At 45.0% G+C, this 16,574-nt stretch overlaps 2 protein-coding genes across 5 annotated transcripts in view; one reads left to right on the top strand and one right to left on the bottom strand.

Moving 5' to 3' along the window:
* ATP6V0A1 (ATPase H+ transporting V0 subunit a1) overlaps positions 1-16,574 on the top strand; it is a 54,246-nt gene that overhangs the window by 29,690 nt on the left and 7,982 nt on the right. For 2 of the 4 annotated variants that reach the window (XM_060291135.1, XM_060291134.1), the window contains exons 12-19: positions 880-1,019; positions 1,840-1,997; positions 2,436-2,526; positions 4,596-4,714; positions 5,263-5,479; positions 6,029-6,136; positions 11,362-11,469; positions 12,432-12,449. In XM_060291135.1, the coding sequence (XP_060147118.1) occupies positions 880-1,019; positions 1,840-1,997; positions 2,436-2,526; positions 4,596-4,714; positions 5,263-5,479; positions 6,029-6,136; positions 11,362-11,469; positions 12,432-12,449 (959 nt within the window). The remainder of the gene's footprint in view (positions 1-879; positions 1,020-1,839; positions 1,998-2,435; positions 2,527-4,595; positions 4,715-5,262; positions 5,480-6,028; positions 6,137-11,361; positions 11,470-12,431; positions 12,450-16,574) is intronic. The other 2 variants (XM_030839721.2, XM_030839719.2) reach the window with 1 other exon arrangement.
* LOC115843582 (large ribosomal subunit protein uL15-like) lies at positions 9,543-10,012 on the bottom strand. The gene has a single exon (XM_060291136.1). The coding sequence runs from the start codon at positions 9,997-9,999 to the stop codon at positions 9,553-9,555; it is 447 nt and encodes a 148-aa protein (XP_060147119.1). The 5' UTR covers positions 10,000-10,012; the 3' UTR covers positions 9,543-9,552.

Here is a 16,574-nt window from a genome sequence, read left to right as displayed (position 1 = left end):
TCCCTCTTAGAGGTTTTATTCTTTGTTATTTCTCTCAGTGCCTCACTCTGAATGCAATTGAACACAATTGGCTTAAAACTAAAGATGTTGTCAAGGCCTCAGCTGTTGTGTATTTCCTGTGAGGAGGTGCCTGTGTGGATGCAGGGAGTGAGGTTTATCGCTGGGTGGCACCCCTTTGGGAGGTGCTCTTATAGGAGTTTTGTAGGAATGAGCTCCATGGATTGGATCCCTCTCTGCCCTCGCGGTTGTACAGCGCCTGGCTTTCTCTCGCACACCATTTGCTGGGACTGCTTTAAGCAAAAAGTTTTCTCCAAGGTAATTGATATTTTAAAATAGCTTCCCTGTTCCAGGTTAGACAGAGAAAATATAGCAATTGTTGACCATTTTAGGCACAAGGCAGATTTCTCCTCTGTTCAGAGAGTTAATGATTAAATCCAGAGTCTGAGAGTTCATTTTCAGTGGGAGCCTTCTGCAGGACCTGCTTTACTCCAGGTTCTGGGCTTTCTCCCACTCACCCAGTGGCTTTTTTCAGCTGGTTACTATACAAGGGAGGAAAGCTGGCCTGCCCCAGGCGCAGTGTCCCAGGGGTGAGAGAAAGGAATCAAAGAACAAACCACACTGGTGCACACTAGAGACAAAACTTTGATTTCTCGTGAGGTTCTTTGTTGAAAATGCGGGCAGTAGCTGGGATGCCACCAGAGCTGCTTTGTGAGGCTGTGCATATCCTGCCGTGAAAGTTACCCCTGCGAGTCCCTCTGACCAACAGCTTGGGAATAAGTCACCTTATATTGATCTTAGATGATGGAGAGGGATGTGATATGCTCGGAATTGCTGCGGTTTTCTGTACTTGGTCTTTTTCCTTCTTTGGTTTCTTTATAGCTCCATATACCATCATCACTTTCCCTTTCCTATTTGCTGTGATGTTTGGGGACTTTGGCCACGGCATTTTGATGACCCTTTTTGCTGTATGGATGGTGTTAAGGGAGAGCCGGATCCTCTCCCAGAAGAATGAGAATGAGGTAATGTTTTGTTTGTTTTTGATAGAAACTCAGAAACATAAGGTAATTTTATTATTTTCTTGACATATTTCTAATATTTTTCTCATATAATCTTTGGCTGCTTACTATCATTGTCTCTTCATAGGGCAACACATTTTTAATAATTTTGTACAGACAGAAGGATAATTCAGTCTTTCCTCTAGCATGACTGATGGAAGTGTATTTATTATATTTTTATTTTTTTATTTATTGAGATATAGTTGATTTGCAATATTATATTAGTTTCAGGTGTACAAATAGTGATTCAAAACCTTTATAGATTATACTCCACTTATAATTATTATAAAATATTGGCTCTATTCCCTGTGCTGTACAATATATCCTTGTAGCTTACTTATTTTATACATAATAGTTTATACCTCTTAATCCCCTACCTCTATCGTGTCCCTCCCCACTTACCTCTCCCCACTGGTGACCACTAGTTAATTCAAGAACGAGGTAATGTTTAAGTTACATCTGTGTCGGTCTGAAACTTTATAATTTCTCAAGCATTCTTTATGAAAATTATCTGGAAATCTTTGATCCATGAATTTATAGAGAAGTTATAGAGACTATTTAGAGAATAGAGAAGTTATTTTCATTTTAACACTAAAGAGGTCACGTGCTGTGAAAGTAAATTTCTTGTTAGCGTTGTATTTTGGTCTTTACTTCAAGCTCTCTGACCCAGAATTGGGTAAGAGTGGTGTGAGAGGAAGGGTCTAGTACATTATAAATAACACTGTCACGACATTAGCTGCAGCTAATGAGTACATTTCATTGACCTCTTTCTCCTGGCTCCCAGATGTTTAGCACTGTGTTCAGCGGACGGTACATTATTCTGCTCATGGGTGTGTTCTCCATCTACACGGGCCTCATCTACAATGATTGCTTTTCCAAGTCTCTTAATATCTTCGGGTCATCCTGGAGTGTGCGGCCAATGTTTACTTTATACAATTGGACGTAAGTTGCAAAGAAGCTGAAAGTCAAAGCTTATTCCTTTCGTGTTCAGCTCTGGTTTTCCAGACAAGTGGTAAACTAACACTTCTTTAGGAAGTGGTTGACACTGTCTCTATTCCAAAAGAATGTAGTGTCTCCTCTTATTTATGCTGCAGCCTGGGAAGTGCTTTGTGATTTGTTCAGCATTGTTAAGGAACATTGATTCTTTTTGTAAGTTAAAAGCGGGTTCCCCAATTTCTCTATCTGGTCTTGTATGTGTGTTTAATTTTTCTTTTTGTTATTTCTGATCCCTTCTCACTCTCTGATGCTAATCCCTCCTCTTCTACTGAAGAGACAAAATAGCTATAGTATCAAAGGTTTCTTTGGGGATCAGTTTTTGGACCCCAGTAATTTCCCTCTCTTGAATAAAAAATAAATGCAGCTTTTCTCCTAACATGGTAGGGAAGAGACGGTTCGGGGAAACCCTGTCCTCCAGCTGAACCCAGCTGTCCATGGAGTTTTCGGTGGACCATATCCTTTTGGCATCGATCCAGTAAGAGCACTTCTTTTCTATATGTCTGACACCAAATGTTTTAACTGAAACCCAGAAGTGAGAGAATGAAAATGAAGATAAATAGTTATTGGGTTTTAGTTAACATATTTTTAGAAAATTCAGTGTATCTGTCCAGAGCACTTTAAAGCTGCAAGAGATCCAGATGCCTTGGGGAGCCAAGGAATTTTTCCTGTACTCCTTATTTTAGAGGTGGCTAATAATACTGACTCTGGGAAGATTGATTTTCAAGACTCCTTCCCAGTTTATTTTTGTTTAACTTAGTTTGGTTTTTATTTTTAGCAGATGTTTAAACAAAGAAAAATAGCTCTTTTCTATGGATTTTAGATTTCCATTCTTATCTTTACATACTTAGACAAAAACTTATCCCAGAATTTTATCTTTTTTCAAATACTTGGCAAGTAAAGTGTGATCAAGTCTTTTGTGTTATGTGCTTAAACAGGGGAGGCGGGGGCAGGGGAGTGTGTGGAATTTAAGCCTAAACGTTAGATTGTAAGGATTACAAAATTCCAGAGGAAAAGCAGATCATTATGGACCAGAAAGATTAAGTTTCTTGTAAAAAATGGGAATTAATCTGGCCTTTGAAAAATATTTCAGATTGTTATAGGTGAAGAGAAGTGTGTGCAAAAGCATAGACGTAGGGAGATAACAAAGTTAATTATTTTAATTGTTATAGAAATTAATGGTGCTGAAATGCTTACTATAGCTCAGAGACTGTACTGAGCCCTCAGCATGTCAGATTTATGCCCAAACAATTCTATCAGGTAGGTACTGCTATCTGTATTATACAGATAAGGAAACTAAGGCTTGGAGATATTTAATAAGATTTCATATGTGCATTTAACAGATGTTTACTGAATCCCTATTGTCTGCAAGGCATAGTGCCTGCTGGGGGAAACGCGTAATTCTAACACACAGCTCCTGCCCTCAAGTAACTTGGAATCTAATAATAATATTATCTCACATTTAGGTAGTGTTCTGTAGTTACAGAGTTTTTTTTTTCAGACATCTCATTTGGTGCTTACAGGGTAGATACTGAGTTTAAAGTGCCTGTGGGACACCCGGGTATAAAAGTCCATCAGGCAGTTGGAGTTGCAAGAGTGGGGCTGCAGAGAGAACCAGCCACAAGTTGTCAGGTTAGAGGTCACCGAGGATGAGCTCTTCATGAGGAGGCCAGTTCAGAAAAAAAGATGCTGGGCTAGATGGTGGAAGATCTGGCTTATTAGGGTACAGAGTTTGCACTTTATCGTAGAGATGACAGTAGGGGTTCTGGGAGGTTTTAGCACAGGGAATGACTGCCTCGGAGTCACGATTTAGGAAACATAATCTGATGGCCAAGTGGAGGCAGAACTGTCAGGAAAATTTTACAGGCATCCAAGCCTTAGGTGACAAAGCATAAGGCAGTTAATGTTTAAAAATAGATGGAAGGACAGCACCACTGGGTTTCAGTCAGCAAAATACAGATTGTGGGAGCATCTACAAGATAAACGTCCCAATTTCTTCAACAAATCTTTTGTAATGAATAAAAAAGGAGAGCTGGAGGGAGAACCTATAGAGACTTAAAAGCTTTATCAAGCAATCATTGTTATAGACCTTGTCTGGACCCCACTTTGAATAAATGAATTATTTTAAAAAATATGGATACAATTGGGAAAATTTGAATACTAATGATTCCAGGGTATTACAGAAACATCGTTAATGCTTTGGGGTATGATAACAGTATTGTGGTCATGTTTTAAAAATGAGTTCTTACCTTTTAGAGATCCATACTGAAATATTTACAGGTAAAATGACATAGTATCTGGACTTTGCCTCAAAATAATATGGAGGTGGGGAGTGGGTTGGGTATATGATGAACACGATTGACAAGGAGTCAGTAAATAATCGTTGAAGCTGGGCCATAGGCACATGGGAGTTTGTTATGTTATTCTCTCTGCTTATGTATATGTTTAGCATTTTCCGTAATTAAAAAAAAAAAAAACTATTTTTTAGAATAGGTGAATATTTGAGAACTCTTTGTAATGCCTTTTTGTTTTCTTGGGTTGTGACAGATTTGGAACATTGCTACCAATAAACTGACCTTCCTCAACTCCTTTAAGATGAAGATGTCTGTTATCCTTGGTATCATCCACATGATGTTTGGAGTCAGCCTGAGCCTTTTCAACCATACGTGAGTCACTCTGTTTCATCATAAGAATGCACTTAGTTCAGACAGTGCTTTTGCCTAAAGAAGTCATAACACCTCTAAGGAGGGATTAATAACTCAGAACACTGTTCTATGTTAAAGAAATGCTTTTATAAAAATCTCATTTGTTTGAATGAAGCTTGCTTAATATTAGTTCCTTAACGATGTACAGTCATACTCAAGATCTTTTAAAAAGCCTTGTGTAATTTTCATCAAAACGAGAGTTATGTTCTTTTCCCTTGATGTGTAACTCACATAAACTTATGAACTGTGGTCTCAGAATGTACTAGATTTTCCTATCTCTTCCTCATGAGAGATTGGTAGGGGTGGTATTGGAGCTGTTCACGGTCCAAAAGTTTGGTAGTCATAGTTAATCCTGCTTGTTTCTGTTGCCTCCAGTTCTTCTGGCTTTTGCTTCTTCAAATGATATACATAGAGTTGAGGGAGCATTAGGTAGAAAATCTAGTATACTTGGTATAGGGGTGACCCTGGGTCTGTTCACCTTTAACATTTTTTTCTCTCTTACTTTTTAGCTATTTCAAGAAGCCACTGAATATCTACTTTGGATTTATTCCGGAAATAATCTTCATGACCTCTTTGTTTGGCTACTTGGTTATCCTTATTTTTTACAAGTGGACAGCCTATGATGCTCACACATCTGAGAAAGCACCAAGTCTTCTGATCCATTTCATAAACATGTTCCTCTTTTCCTATGGGGACTCTGGTAATTCGATGCTGTATTCTGGACAGGTGCGTCAACCCAGAGGTAGACTGTCTTAGGTGGTTTTCCTAGGTCAGGAAGCCAGATGTTTCTGTGACCCTGAAAAAGCCTTAGGGACTTCCCTGGTGGTCCAGTGGTTAAGACTGCCTTCCAGCGCAGGGGGGTTGTGGGTTCGATGCCTGGTCGGGGAGCTAAGATCTCACATGCCTCACGGCCAAAAAACCAAAACATAAAACAGAAGCAATATTGTAACAAATTCAATAAAGACTTTAAAAATTGTCCACATCAAAAAAAAAAAGCCTTAAAAAAAATCCCCATCAGCCCACACATCCAAATCTAAATTCAGCCCATCCTCCTCCTTTGGGAGGGTGAACTGTAACTTCTGTATGCAGAAAGGGTAGAATTTATAACTCTCATCCTATGGGACAGTCCTGGGCTTTGCCACAACATCTGCTAATTATTTTGAGGTTATTTATTCATAAATCGGCAGGAAAGTACTATTTTAGAGGGAATTTGTGCCGGAGGTGGAAACTGCACATTTGATTAATGTGATGTGCCTTGTCCTTCTTACTTTGCAGAAAGGAATTCAGTGTTTCCTGGTAGTGCTTGCGCTGCTGTGTGTCCCTTGGATGCTGCTGTTTAAACCACTGGTCCTTCGCCATCAATATTTGAGGAGGAAGCATTTGGTGGGTGTATTTCTATGGCTGAAAGTTTACTAGACTTTTTTTTAAGATCAAGGCAATTCCTCATTGGATATAATGAGTTGTGCATAACCTATATTCTCTTAAAATGCATTTGTGTTGTATCCCAGCATGAACACTAGACCTGCTGAAATGAAAAAAACCAAAACCAAGCATGTAATTGCTGCTCAGACATCCAGATTCAGCTTTGAGTAGCCCAGGCAGTGAGAACAAGTCATAAGTTTTTACCTCCTGTTCACGCTTTGCTCATGTGCTCAGCAAAATCCAGGTCTGGGCCTGTCTCGATGCAGCATCAGCCAAAGCAAGGCTGCAAGAGCTGCAGACAGGTGAACCCACTCATGTGGTTTGCCTGGGCAACCACAGGGCTGACACTAATATATTTTCTTTTAAAATGAGACCGTGATACTTTCACCAACCAAAACATCCGGGGCGGGGAAAGATGTGGTTTAAAGCACATTGACTTTTTTTATTTTTAGAAAACAGCATACATACTTGTGTTTACTTAATGTATGTATGTGTGCACCTGAATTACACACACATACACACACACACACTTAAGATGCCAGATGTCCATTTCTGGCTATGCGATAATGCTTACTTATTATATTGCCTGGTAAAGACCAAAAGATCGTGTTGCATGACTCATGCAGCTGTTAGATTGTTACTCCTGTTGGAGAGCAGCTGAGTTACAAGACCTGCCTTCTCCCTTTTCTGACCATCTTCATCCTTCCATGTGCCCTCATTCGTCTCCCCTTTCACTCCCTCCCTCCTTTGTTTCCTTCTCCCTTCCTCTTTTCTTCCATTCACTACCAGGAAGGGGCAAACTGTGGAGGCCCCAGTCTGCCCAACCCCAAGCCAACAGGGACTAGAGGCAGCAGCGGCTGCAACAGTGAGTGAATTAAAACCAACAAACCATCACGTTTTGTTTAAAGAGGTGGCAAACAGTGCAGCAGAATTCTTTTTAATTATATCGAGAGCATGGGACATGTGTGCTCTTGGGAAGTATGTCCTTGTTACTCATTGAGAGGATGACAGAAAAGATTTCCACCTCTTAGGAATAGATTCTGATATCATCTTTACCATTGGTCCACTAAGTTTCCATTCAGTATGTAAGTACAGTCCTGTCTATGGAAGCAGGGCGGTTGTTGTACCCTCTCCAAGCCCCATCATCTTAATCCAAGAGGGCAGCTCTTAGACTCATCCACTTTCATGTCTGTATTTTGTGACCATGTATTGGATGGGTTTTTTTAGCATGGAGTGAGAACATCTCTGTGATTCTTGAATTGATTTCCCTGCACTTTAAAGTTCTGCTTCAGAGTGATGCTTGGACATTTGGTCCATTTTAGCTATAACTTACTCTCTTTCCAGTGGAAGATTATATGTGTCTACTTTTTTGTGAGAGACTCAGAAGCCCTCATGTCCTCAGCTGTTCATTGAGACCTCCACCCTGCCATGTGTCTCGTGTGTACTCTGCATCTGGTGTAATAACCAAAGTCATCTTCTGTTTTGATCTTTCCTTCTTTCAGTACTAACTCGTGATTCGGTAACAGCACTTTGAATGTTAAGCATTTCAATATTTGTCCTTAAAACATCTCTTGACCAAAATCTTATAATGCACTAATATCAAATTAGCCCAATCTATTCTAGGTAATGAATCTATAATATTTTTTAAATCTCACCAGTAGTGATTACTCATATACTGTTGTGTTCTAGTAGCATCATACTCCTTTAGATAAAGGAAATATTTAGATGATGACTGTTTCCTTCATTAGGTGTTCCTGATCATTTTAACTCAGAAAATTGCTATAATTATCCTTCTAGGACTAGTCTAAAAAGGCTGATATTTTGGATCAGAAGATACTTAAATGTTGCTGCTTAAAATTATTTTCAAATGGGGACTTACTCTCTTCTTTCTAATGAGAGGAAAAAAAAAACCCTTAAAGCACACACTGTCCACATATTGGCGTTCTTTCCATGTGCTCTTCTTTCTGCTAGTCTTAGTTTATTTAAGATGTGATTCTGCTGCATCAGTCTTGATACTTTTAAGTCTGGCATCCTCTTTTATGATAATATCCAAGTTAAAAGTCCCTGGTCTGGAAACTTGCACATTCAGAGGGACTTCTTGGCGCACTGGTTCTTTAGCGGCCAAACATCTGTTTCTGGAGGGCAGCCCGAAGGCATCTGGATGATCATTCTACCACGGGGGTCCTAGATTCCTGACCCCAAGGGCTGAGGACATGAACACTGATCTGTTTTTGTTCTGTTCTCTGTCCTCTTGGTTGTCTGTAAGCAGTGTATCACAATTTGATATTTTCTTTTCTTCTTTCTGCTGCTGTGTGTCTCATCCCCCTTCCTGTAACTCACATCCCCTCTGTTCTGAAGGGACACTTATTCGTGTCTGGCTGGGAGGTTTAACCTGTCTGCCCCTCACTTCATCTGCTGATTGGGGGAAGCTTCAGAAATGGCTTTCTGCTTTAGGCCTTAAAGCCTAAAGCCTGCCTCCTCGACCCTGGGATCCATCCCAAGATACTCTGGAGTCCTCTCCTGTCACCAGTGTGGTGCAGAAAGTGCTGCAGAAAGTGCACCTGTGTTGCACCTTTAGTTCACCTTTTGTGGGTTGTCTGGTGTAATATTTGCATGACCTGGGGGTGCCAGGCGCTTCAGTGGCTCCCAGATCTGCCTACACAGCAGAATCACCTGGTGAACTTTAAATTTGTTTCTTAGGGCATTAAGACAGAACAGACAAATGGAGGAGAACATAAAGATTGCCTGTAATGCCATGATCCAGACAACCCCCTACTGACATTAAAAACTAAAATCAAAGCAATAGGTGCACTTGTTAGAGATGCAAATAGTACTGACTGAAACCCTCCGCATCCCCAGCCCTTCTCCCCCACCTTCTCCTCCGGGGTATTGTTAACAGGTGGGGAAGTTTGCCTTAGAATTTTTTTCTGCAGATATCAGCATATATCTATCATCTATCGATAGAAATATGTATATGTGTATGTACATATATATTTAAAACACAAATTAGCAATTGTGTTTTAAATTGTAGCACTCTGCTGCCCCTTGATTAGGTTTTTTAAAATTTAGTGTCCTTAGAGATTGTTTCGTAGTGATAGTCTTATAGTTGCCTAGCATTCCATAGAACATTCTGTTGGATGTGCTTAAATCATGTAATCATTCTCTTGTTGATGGCTCTGTTGGTTGTTCCCAGTTCTTTGCTATTCCAAATAACACAGGGAACGTCCTTGTCCTTGTATCTTGATAAAACTTCCCAGGCACAGATGTTCCCAGCAGTGGACTTGCTGTCTCAAAAGGTGCAGGCATTTTTTTGTGCGTGCCTTTTCTTCTTTTTTTTTTCACTTGTCATCATTTAATGAATCTCCCACCATGTAGCTTCAAGCTACCAGGACACAAGCCCCACCCACACCCTTAATCTTCTCCTCAGCTCTTCTGCTGAAGAATTTGGCCTTCAGGATGACAGCCTGCTTTGGGAGCTTTCCCTCCCCCAGAACTTTGTAGTAACCCGATCGCACCGCATCAGTGATAGGAGCAGCTCCAGTCTTGCTCTTGGCGGCATTTACCCGTGTCTGCTCACTGACCAAGGTCCACAGTTTATCAAGGTTGACGCTTGGGCAGAAGCTCTGGTCCCTCTTTAAGTGGTAATGCCTCATACCAACTTTCCCAAAGTATCCTGGGTGATATTTGTCGAAGTTGATCCTGTGGTGATGCATGCCACCAGCATTACCGCGGCCTCCCGGGTGCTTCCGGTGTTTGCCTATGCGGCCGTGGCTGTGGCTCACGTGGCCCCTAAGTTTCCGGGTCTTCCTTATTCTGGATGGCATGTCGGCGGCCGAGACCAAAGAGCTGTGCATGCCTTTTCCATTTTGATAGACACTCGAAATGATCATACAGTTTGTACTTGGGGAAATATTTTTTTAAATACAGATTTTCTAGGCCCCATCCCAGACCTACTAAATTTACAATTTCTGGGCGTGGTATCCGAGAATCTCTGCTTAATGAAATGCAACTTTCAAGGTGATTCTGATGCAACTGGTTCTCTGACCACTGCTAGAAGAAGAGAGAGAATCTGCCCAAACCCTGAGGGTTGATGGTCGTATGCTGTGGTCATAGATGCACGCCAGAGGTGAAGCTGCGAGGAGGGACCTTGGGGCAGTTGACCGAAGCTGCGTGCACATTCTTTGTGCTGCTGCTCAGAGGCCATTTTGCAGGAGAGCAGTCTTTTAACTCTTGCCTTGTTTGACTCCCCTGACAGAAACCACATGAAGTGGGTCTTGGAGCTGTTTCTTCAGCTCCTTTTCACTCTGTGGCAGGTTAGCGCTAAGTGGTATCTGTCAGACTTAACCCCAGTTCTGCCTGGTTTTCGTACCCAAAAAGTCCTTTTGCCTCAGGAAACCCAAACTTTTCCAAATCAGGTTGACTTAGAAATCCTGGTCCTAGGGACCCTGCTGAAAACTGCCTGGGGAGTGAGAGGCAGCAAGCAGCCAGTCGGCCTCCGCCCACCTGCCTGTGGAAGAGCTGTGTTGACACTCCAGAATCCTCCATTGAAGGATAGGGTCAGGGTTGTTTTGGTTTGGTTTGGTTTGGTTTTAAGTCAGTATTCTCTAGCTACAAGCTAACGTACATTAAGCTTTTTTTTTCTTCTGTGACCTGGGAAGTCCTTTGTTCCTGGGCAGAGACTCGGTGCGTTTCAGGGAGAGGTTGCTGGAGCTCTCGGGCTCCTGTTGAAACCTTAACAGATTCAGTTGCAGTCACCATGTCATTTGGCTCTCCTTCCTCTTAGAAAGTCTAATCTTTAGTTCCAGAAAAACTTAGGCCATTGAACTCTTTACACATAGAGCTGCGCTTGTCAGGAGACTTTGTTCGTATTAAGCTTTTCACGCAAGCAGGACTCTCATTCGGCGTTGGCCGAGGCAAGGTTGGTGTCTCTTGGTGCAGCAGGAACTGCCTGTTGCCTCTGATCAGGATGAGGTGCTAAATGTAATTCGGGCTGGGCCTGGGCGGTGGTAGTTGGGATGGGAACAGTGGCTTGGTTTTACTTAGCTGTTCGATCAGTGGGTTTTGTTTTTGTTGTTAGAATATATGCTTTTCTGAGGTTTGTATGTACTAACCATCGCCCTTCCCCACGTCACAGAATGTCACATTAAAGCCCAGGCAAATTCTACTCTTTCTGTTCATCTGTGTAGGGAACTCTCAACTTTGGTGGGATCAGGGTGGGCAACGGACCGACAGAGGAGGATGCTGAGATTATTCAGCATGACCAGCTCTCCACCCATTCAGAGGACGCAGAGGAGGTAAGATCAGTGGTGCGGGCTTCCTCTCCTCCCACCTTGGGTCAGCCCTAGTCTTGTGTCCCTAAGTGGCCTCACTCCTCCGCTCCTTGAAACAATGAAAAGACTAATACTGAGGATCGGCTTGCCTTCTGGACCTCTTAGGGCGCTACAGCTTTTTCCAGTGGCCCCTGCTCTGAATGCCAGGTGTTGCCTGCAGAGCCCGCAGCAGTTGTGTTCTGTTGTCCGGCTTCCTGAGTTCCAAGCGGCCCATAGTACCCTGCACGCAGATCTCAGTTATTGACTGCTCCCCTCGGGGCCGAGGCAGAGCCAGCCCCAGCGCCCCAGCTCTTACTGCCAGAAACCCAGGCCACTCACGGCGGCTCCTTCATCCCTTGCCCCTCCCCAGAATGGTTCCCGTTGGAACTTTAATCAGTGGGACTTTTGAATTCCTGTTCCACTAATGTGCTCTTGTTGCAGACATTTTATTGAGCCTTTTAAAAATGTGACTTGCCTACTTTTTAGCCAAGTTTAGTCTAGTTTAGCCAAGCTAGACTTTTCCTTAAACCACCATTGGATTTTTTAAAATCCAATCTCCTTGCCTGACCGTTCGTACCACAAAGCCTCTGAGCTGAACTTTTGAACCTCATCTATTCAGTATATTCTTTTTAAAATAAATAGAAAAGGAGTTGAGGACCCAGGGGACTGGACTTTGCAGTCTGACTGACCGCGTCTGCTATGTGTATGACTTTAAAAAAAAAATTGCAAGGCTTGAGATGCCTTTTAAAAATTAAGTACCAACACTCTTGGTCCTGCTGACTTTGCTCTCCGTTTGTGCTGAGGAGGCTTGCCTCCAATGTCAGACCATTTAACATTCACAGTCCCCACGCCCCCGCCCCCAAGAAGCAATCAGTAGCCTTGTGCTCATGACTTGTGACCTTGTGTGTGGCATGGCTTCCCACTAAGTGTAAATTTGTGTTTTCAAGCCTACCGAGGATGAAGTGGTAAGAAACAAGCTGGCTTTAGCTTCATGTTTATCTGGGGCTTCTCTTCCCGTCCTTGTGATCACTCTGCTGTCCCTGCTGCATCCTGGGGCCACACATGACACCCATGTATTCTGCATCTCACTGGCCATTTCTAACCAGTTTGTGAACCCGTGTTCTGAAAAAGCTCATCTCCATTAACTGCATCTCACGTCAGTCACCTCTGTCTTTGTTTCATTGACTTTGCTGATCTAATGCCTTGAGAATGGCTTTAAAGGAGCTACAAGTAATGTCTGCACTGGCATTCTTGAAGTGACTCCCCTTGGGAGTTAAATCCCATTGGCCCCTGCCTTCCTCTCCTGTGTTGTTATGTATGGTCGCTCTGCCCCGGGAATAACTGTTTCCTCCCTGCTCCTCTGAGTGCTTATGGGAAAGCTCGCCCTTCCTCCCTGTCTGAGATGCAGCCAACCTCTTCCTGCTGCCCTCATCGGCTTGATGATGCTTGGAGTGAGAATGCTGGACGTTCGCTTGGGGTCAGCTTTACCTCCACGTGACCCAGTTGGGAGGTAGACAGTTTTCAAAAGGAGGCTTTGCCTCTCAGATGCATCCCAGAAAAAACAATCCATCTGTGTGAAAGGAGTTCATGTTGTACCAGTCACACATAGAGGACAACAGAGAGTAGAAAGAAAGTTGGCTAAATATTCTGGCCACAGCCAGAGTAGAAGGCCTCTAGCTCAGCAGTAGTTCATTTAGCAATATACAAGTTTTGAATTGGGTTTTTAAAATAGGCCTTGCTGCACTGTTTGCATCTTCCCCCCAGATTTCTCTCTAAAATACCCAGACCTGTGAACCTTTCCCTTTCCTGGCTTTCCTGGTCCTCTCTAAGGGGGCAGTGGGATGGGAATGGGAAAAACCTTTGCTGTTCTGTGTGAAAGCAGACAGTTGTCCATCTTCCAGAAGGCCGGAGAGGCTCCTTTGCTGGCATCTGGGAGCTTCTGCGTTCCTCTGGACCACTCATCTGTGCAGAGCCACAGGCTGAGCCGCCTGGAAGGTCCCTGTCAGCACAGTCCTCACGTGTAGCCACGTCCCAGGGGAGTTGACATGCAAACAAGATGGACTGGAATTCAGCCTCCCCAGTCTCTGGCCCCCCAGCTCCATCAGAGGTTCAGTTTCCCACAGCGTCCTAAGTAGTGAGGACATTTTATCATCGTTAGGTACATACACAGTCTAGTTCTCTACAGCCAGGTTTAGATAGCTGTTTCAGTTACCTAAATACGTCACAGGTGGAAGCAGCAGTCCCTCTCCCTGGGGCATCAACAGTCCAGCTGCAAACCAGAGCCAGGCTCGTCAATTGTCTGGGAAATTTTTGAAGGCCGTAACCACTCAGCAGGGGTCAGTGGGACCTCTCCCCACTGTGTCATCTCTCTAGGTACATTCATCCAACCCATCCATTCATTCACCATCCATGTGCCAAGCACTCTGTTTAGAGCTGCAGGAACTGAGAGAAGAAAAACAAGTCCTTGCCTTCAAGGAACTCCCAAATTTAGGACACAGTCTGTGATCAAGGTGTGCCCAGGATGCTGTGGGAGCACAGGAAGAGGGCACCTGACAAACACTGGGGTGGGGGTAGGGAAGAGGAGGCCTGGAAAGGGCTCCCTAAGGAGATGATTGCTGAGGTTAGCTTGGTCAAGCCGGCGTCTCTGGAGGGAGAGAGGGAGGGAATGCGGATGCATCAGTATGTATAGTTACCATAAAGACACAGAGGCTGCGTCATCAAGATGCATTTTGGGGATAAACAAGTATTCAGCTTGGCTGGAGCTCGGAGTCAGGAGTTGAGGGACTGGTGAGAAGTGAGGCTAGAGGTTGGCGGACACCAGCCGTAGTAGAGTGTTTGGGTAAGAAGGAGCGTCAGAGGGCAGTGAAGCTGGAAGTGACACAGCGCATGCCATTGCTGAAATACCCTAGTGGCAGTGGCGGGTAGAGGGTGTATTGGGTGGGGGAGGGGCACAGTCTGAGAGGAGGCGGGAAAGAACTGGGAGGCCTGAAGGCATTTGCAGTGGGAGTTGGAAAGGAAGGGACCAGTATGAGCTGAAGGAAATAAAAACTGCAGGCCCCAGTGCCTTCATGAATGTAGGCAGTGCGAGTGAGTGAAACGTCAGGCTCGACTTCCAGGTTTGGGTGCCTGGGGCACTAGTAGTGACCCCCTGTTAGACATGGGACGAGGAGTAGAAGTAGGTCTTGGTGGGTCAGAGGAGAGCAATCGATGAGTTTAGTTTGGGTGGCATCGAGTTTGAAGCACCTGTGCTGCAGCAGGAGGAGATGTGGCACAGCTGGTTGGAAACGGGCAACACGGAAAAAGAGGTGTCCATTTGTAAGCCCCTCCCGGCGTGGCCACTGAAGGCCCGCGTGGCAGTGCTACAGGAGAGACGTTAAGGGCTGAGGCAGGAACTCCAGCACTTAAGGAGGAACCAAGAAGGAGGCTGAGAAGGAGCATCCAGAGGTAGGAGGAGAACCAAGAGGAGGCGAGCCTTCTCCAGAGGGACCAGGACAGGGCAGTAGTGGCGGACACCGCAGAGGCTCAGGTCACAGGATGTCTGTGAGACCTCCTGGCTGGGAGGTAAGGGGAGTGCGCGGAGGCGTGCGGAGCCGAGAGGGCGCAGGAGGTGAGGGGCAGGCGCGGTGCGGCAGCGGGGAGGTGGTAGAGAGTTAGACGGGGCGTCTGCGGTGGTTCCGGGTCAGTCGTAGCGGACTCACATGGGGCAGTGACAGACCTCTAAGCGCTTGCCTGGGTTTCTCGCTTAATTCTCGCCCCACTTAATATCTCCCCGCACTACGTAGATAAGAAAACTTACCCAAGGTTGCAAAGCAGGAAGTTGGGAATGGAGGAGAGGAAAAAGCTAGAGCAGTGCCTGGAAGGGAAGCTGTTCATGGAAGAAACTCAAGGTGGAATAAAAATGCTGCAAGGGGCTGGTTCTGAGGGAGCCCCGCACTCGCTTCTTTCTCAGAGCTCTTAGTTAAAGCCCTGCGCTCCTTGGAGCTGGGGGCCTGTCCTTCCTCAGAACGTGGGCTTTGGTGCGACGGCGAGCAGTGGTGGCAAAGAGCTCTTAACGGCACGTTGGGGTTCTGGTGACTGTGATTACCCTAGTTTTCAGGGTAACTAGGAGACTTGGAAGAGCCTGTTTCAGAAGAAAAGCCCAGAAGTACTCTGGGTGTAGATAGTCAAAGGTGAGGGAAAATGAGGCAGAAGCCCAGAGATGGCGAGTTGGAGCTGGCCCCTCTCCCCACTGGCCATGCCTGTGAGGCCTGGGCCGTTAGCGCCTTACCAGCCAGCCCTCCTCTCCTGGCCCCATGTGATTTCTCAAGACAGTTCTTTCTGGTATCTTTTGGGGATGAAGTCATGTGAGTCTGCAAAGAAACTGGTGAAAAATAGACTCTGACCTGTGGGCAGGGCAAGCTGGGGAGGCCCACTGGGCAGTGGCCCTGTGCTCCTGGAGTCTGGTCTGGACCACGTGGGGAGGGGCGGGGAGGCCCCAGGGAGGGGAATGGCCCACCTCCTGGCCTTCAGTGGCTGTGGCCCCACCCAGGAGAGTGAGGCCCGGAAGCGTGCCTGCGGCTTCTCTAGCAGCCTGGCTTGGAGCAGCCCTAACAGGGAGCTCCCGGAAGCTCGCTCCAGCCCCTCTGCTTTATGCTGCAGATAATTTCTGATGTTGAGACAAAAACTGGAAGAAAGGGAGCGTGAGGAAAACAGAAGCAACAATACACGTTCTGTTTAGTCTTCATCATGTGTCCAAGTAGGAATTTGTAAAACTTTTGCTAAAACGTCCCTGTGTGATCTTTTCAGAAGTCTCAAAAGTAAAAGGAGGTTATCTTGCCGCCAGTGTGTTGTGAAAATAAGAAGTGGCTGCAGAGATGTAGTCTCCAGGCGGTTTCCAGCCTGGTGGCCTGTCCCCTGACGTACGACCCGGGGAAGAGCCCTTCCTGCCCTCCTGGCTCATTCAGAGGAGGGTGCTCCGCTCTCAGGCACCGTGAGGTGGAGGTCAGCCAGAGCAGGTGCTCCCAGACCGCTCTTACCTCGACAGGCAGCCACTCCGGAGCTGACAGCCTAGTGGGGAGAAAAAGCAGATGTGTTGAGAAGAGCCTCATTAA

This window comes from Globicephala melas, chromosome 20, assembly GCF_963455315.2.
Source record: "Globicephala melas chromosome 20, mGloMel1.2, whole genome shotgun sequence".
Lineage (NCBI taxonomy): Eukaryota > Metazoa > Chordata > Mammalia > Artiodactyla > Delphinidae > Globicephala > Globicephala melas.
Note: the sequence above shows the minus strand (reverse complement) of the source record. Positions and strands in the feature narration are given on the sequence as shown.

Excerpts from the sequence above, each read along its gene's own strand:
- LOC115843582 (XM_060291136.1), bottom strand. The coding sequence starts at position 9,999 with ATGCCATCCAGAATAAGGAAGACCCGGAAACTTAGGGGCCACGTGAGC.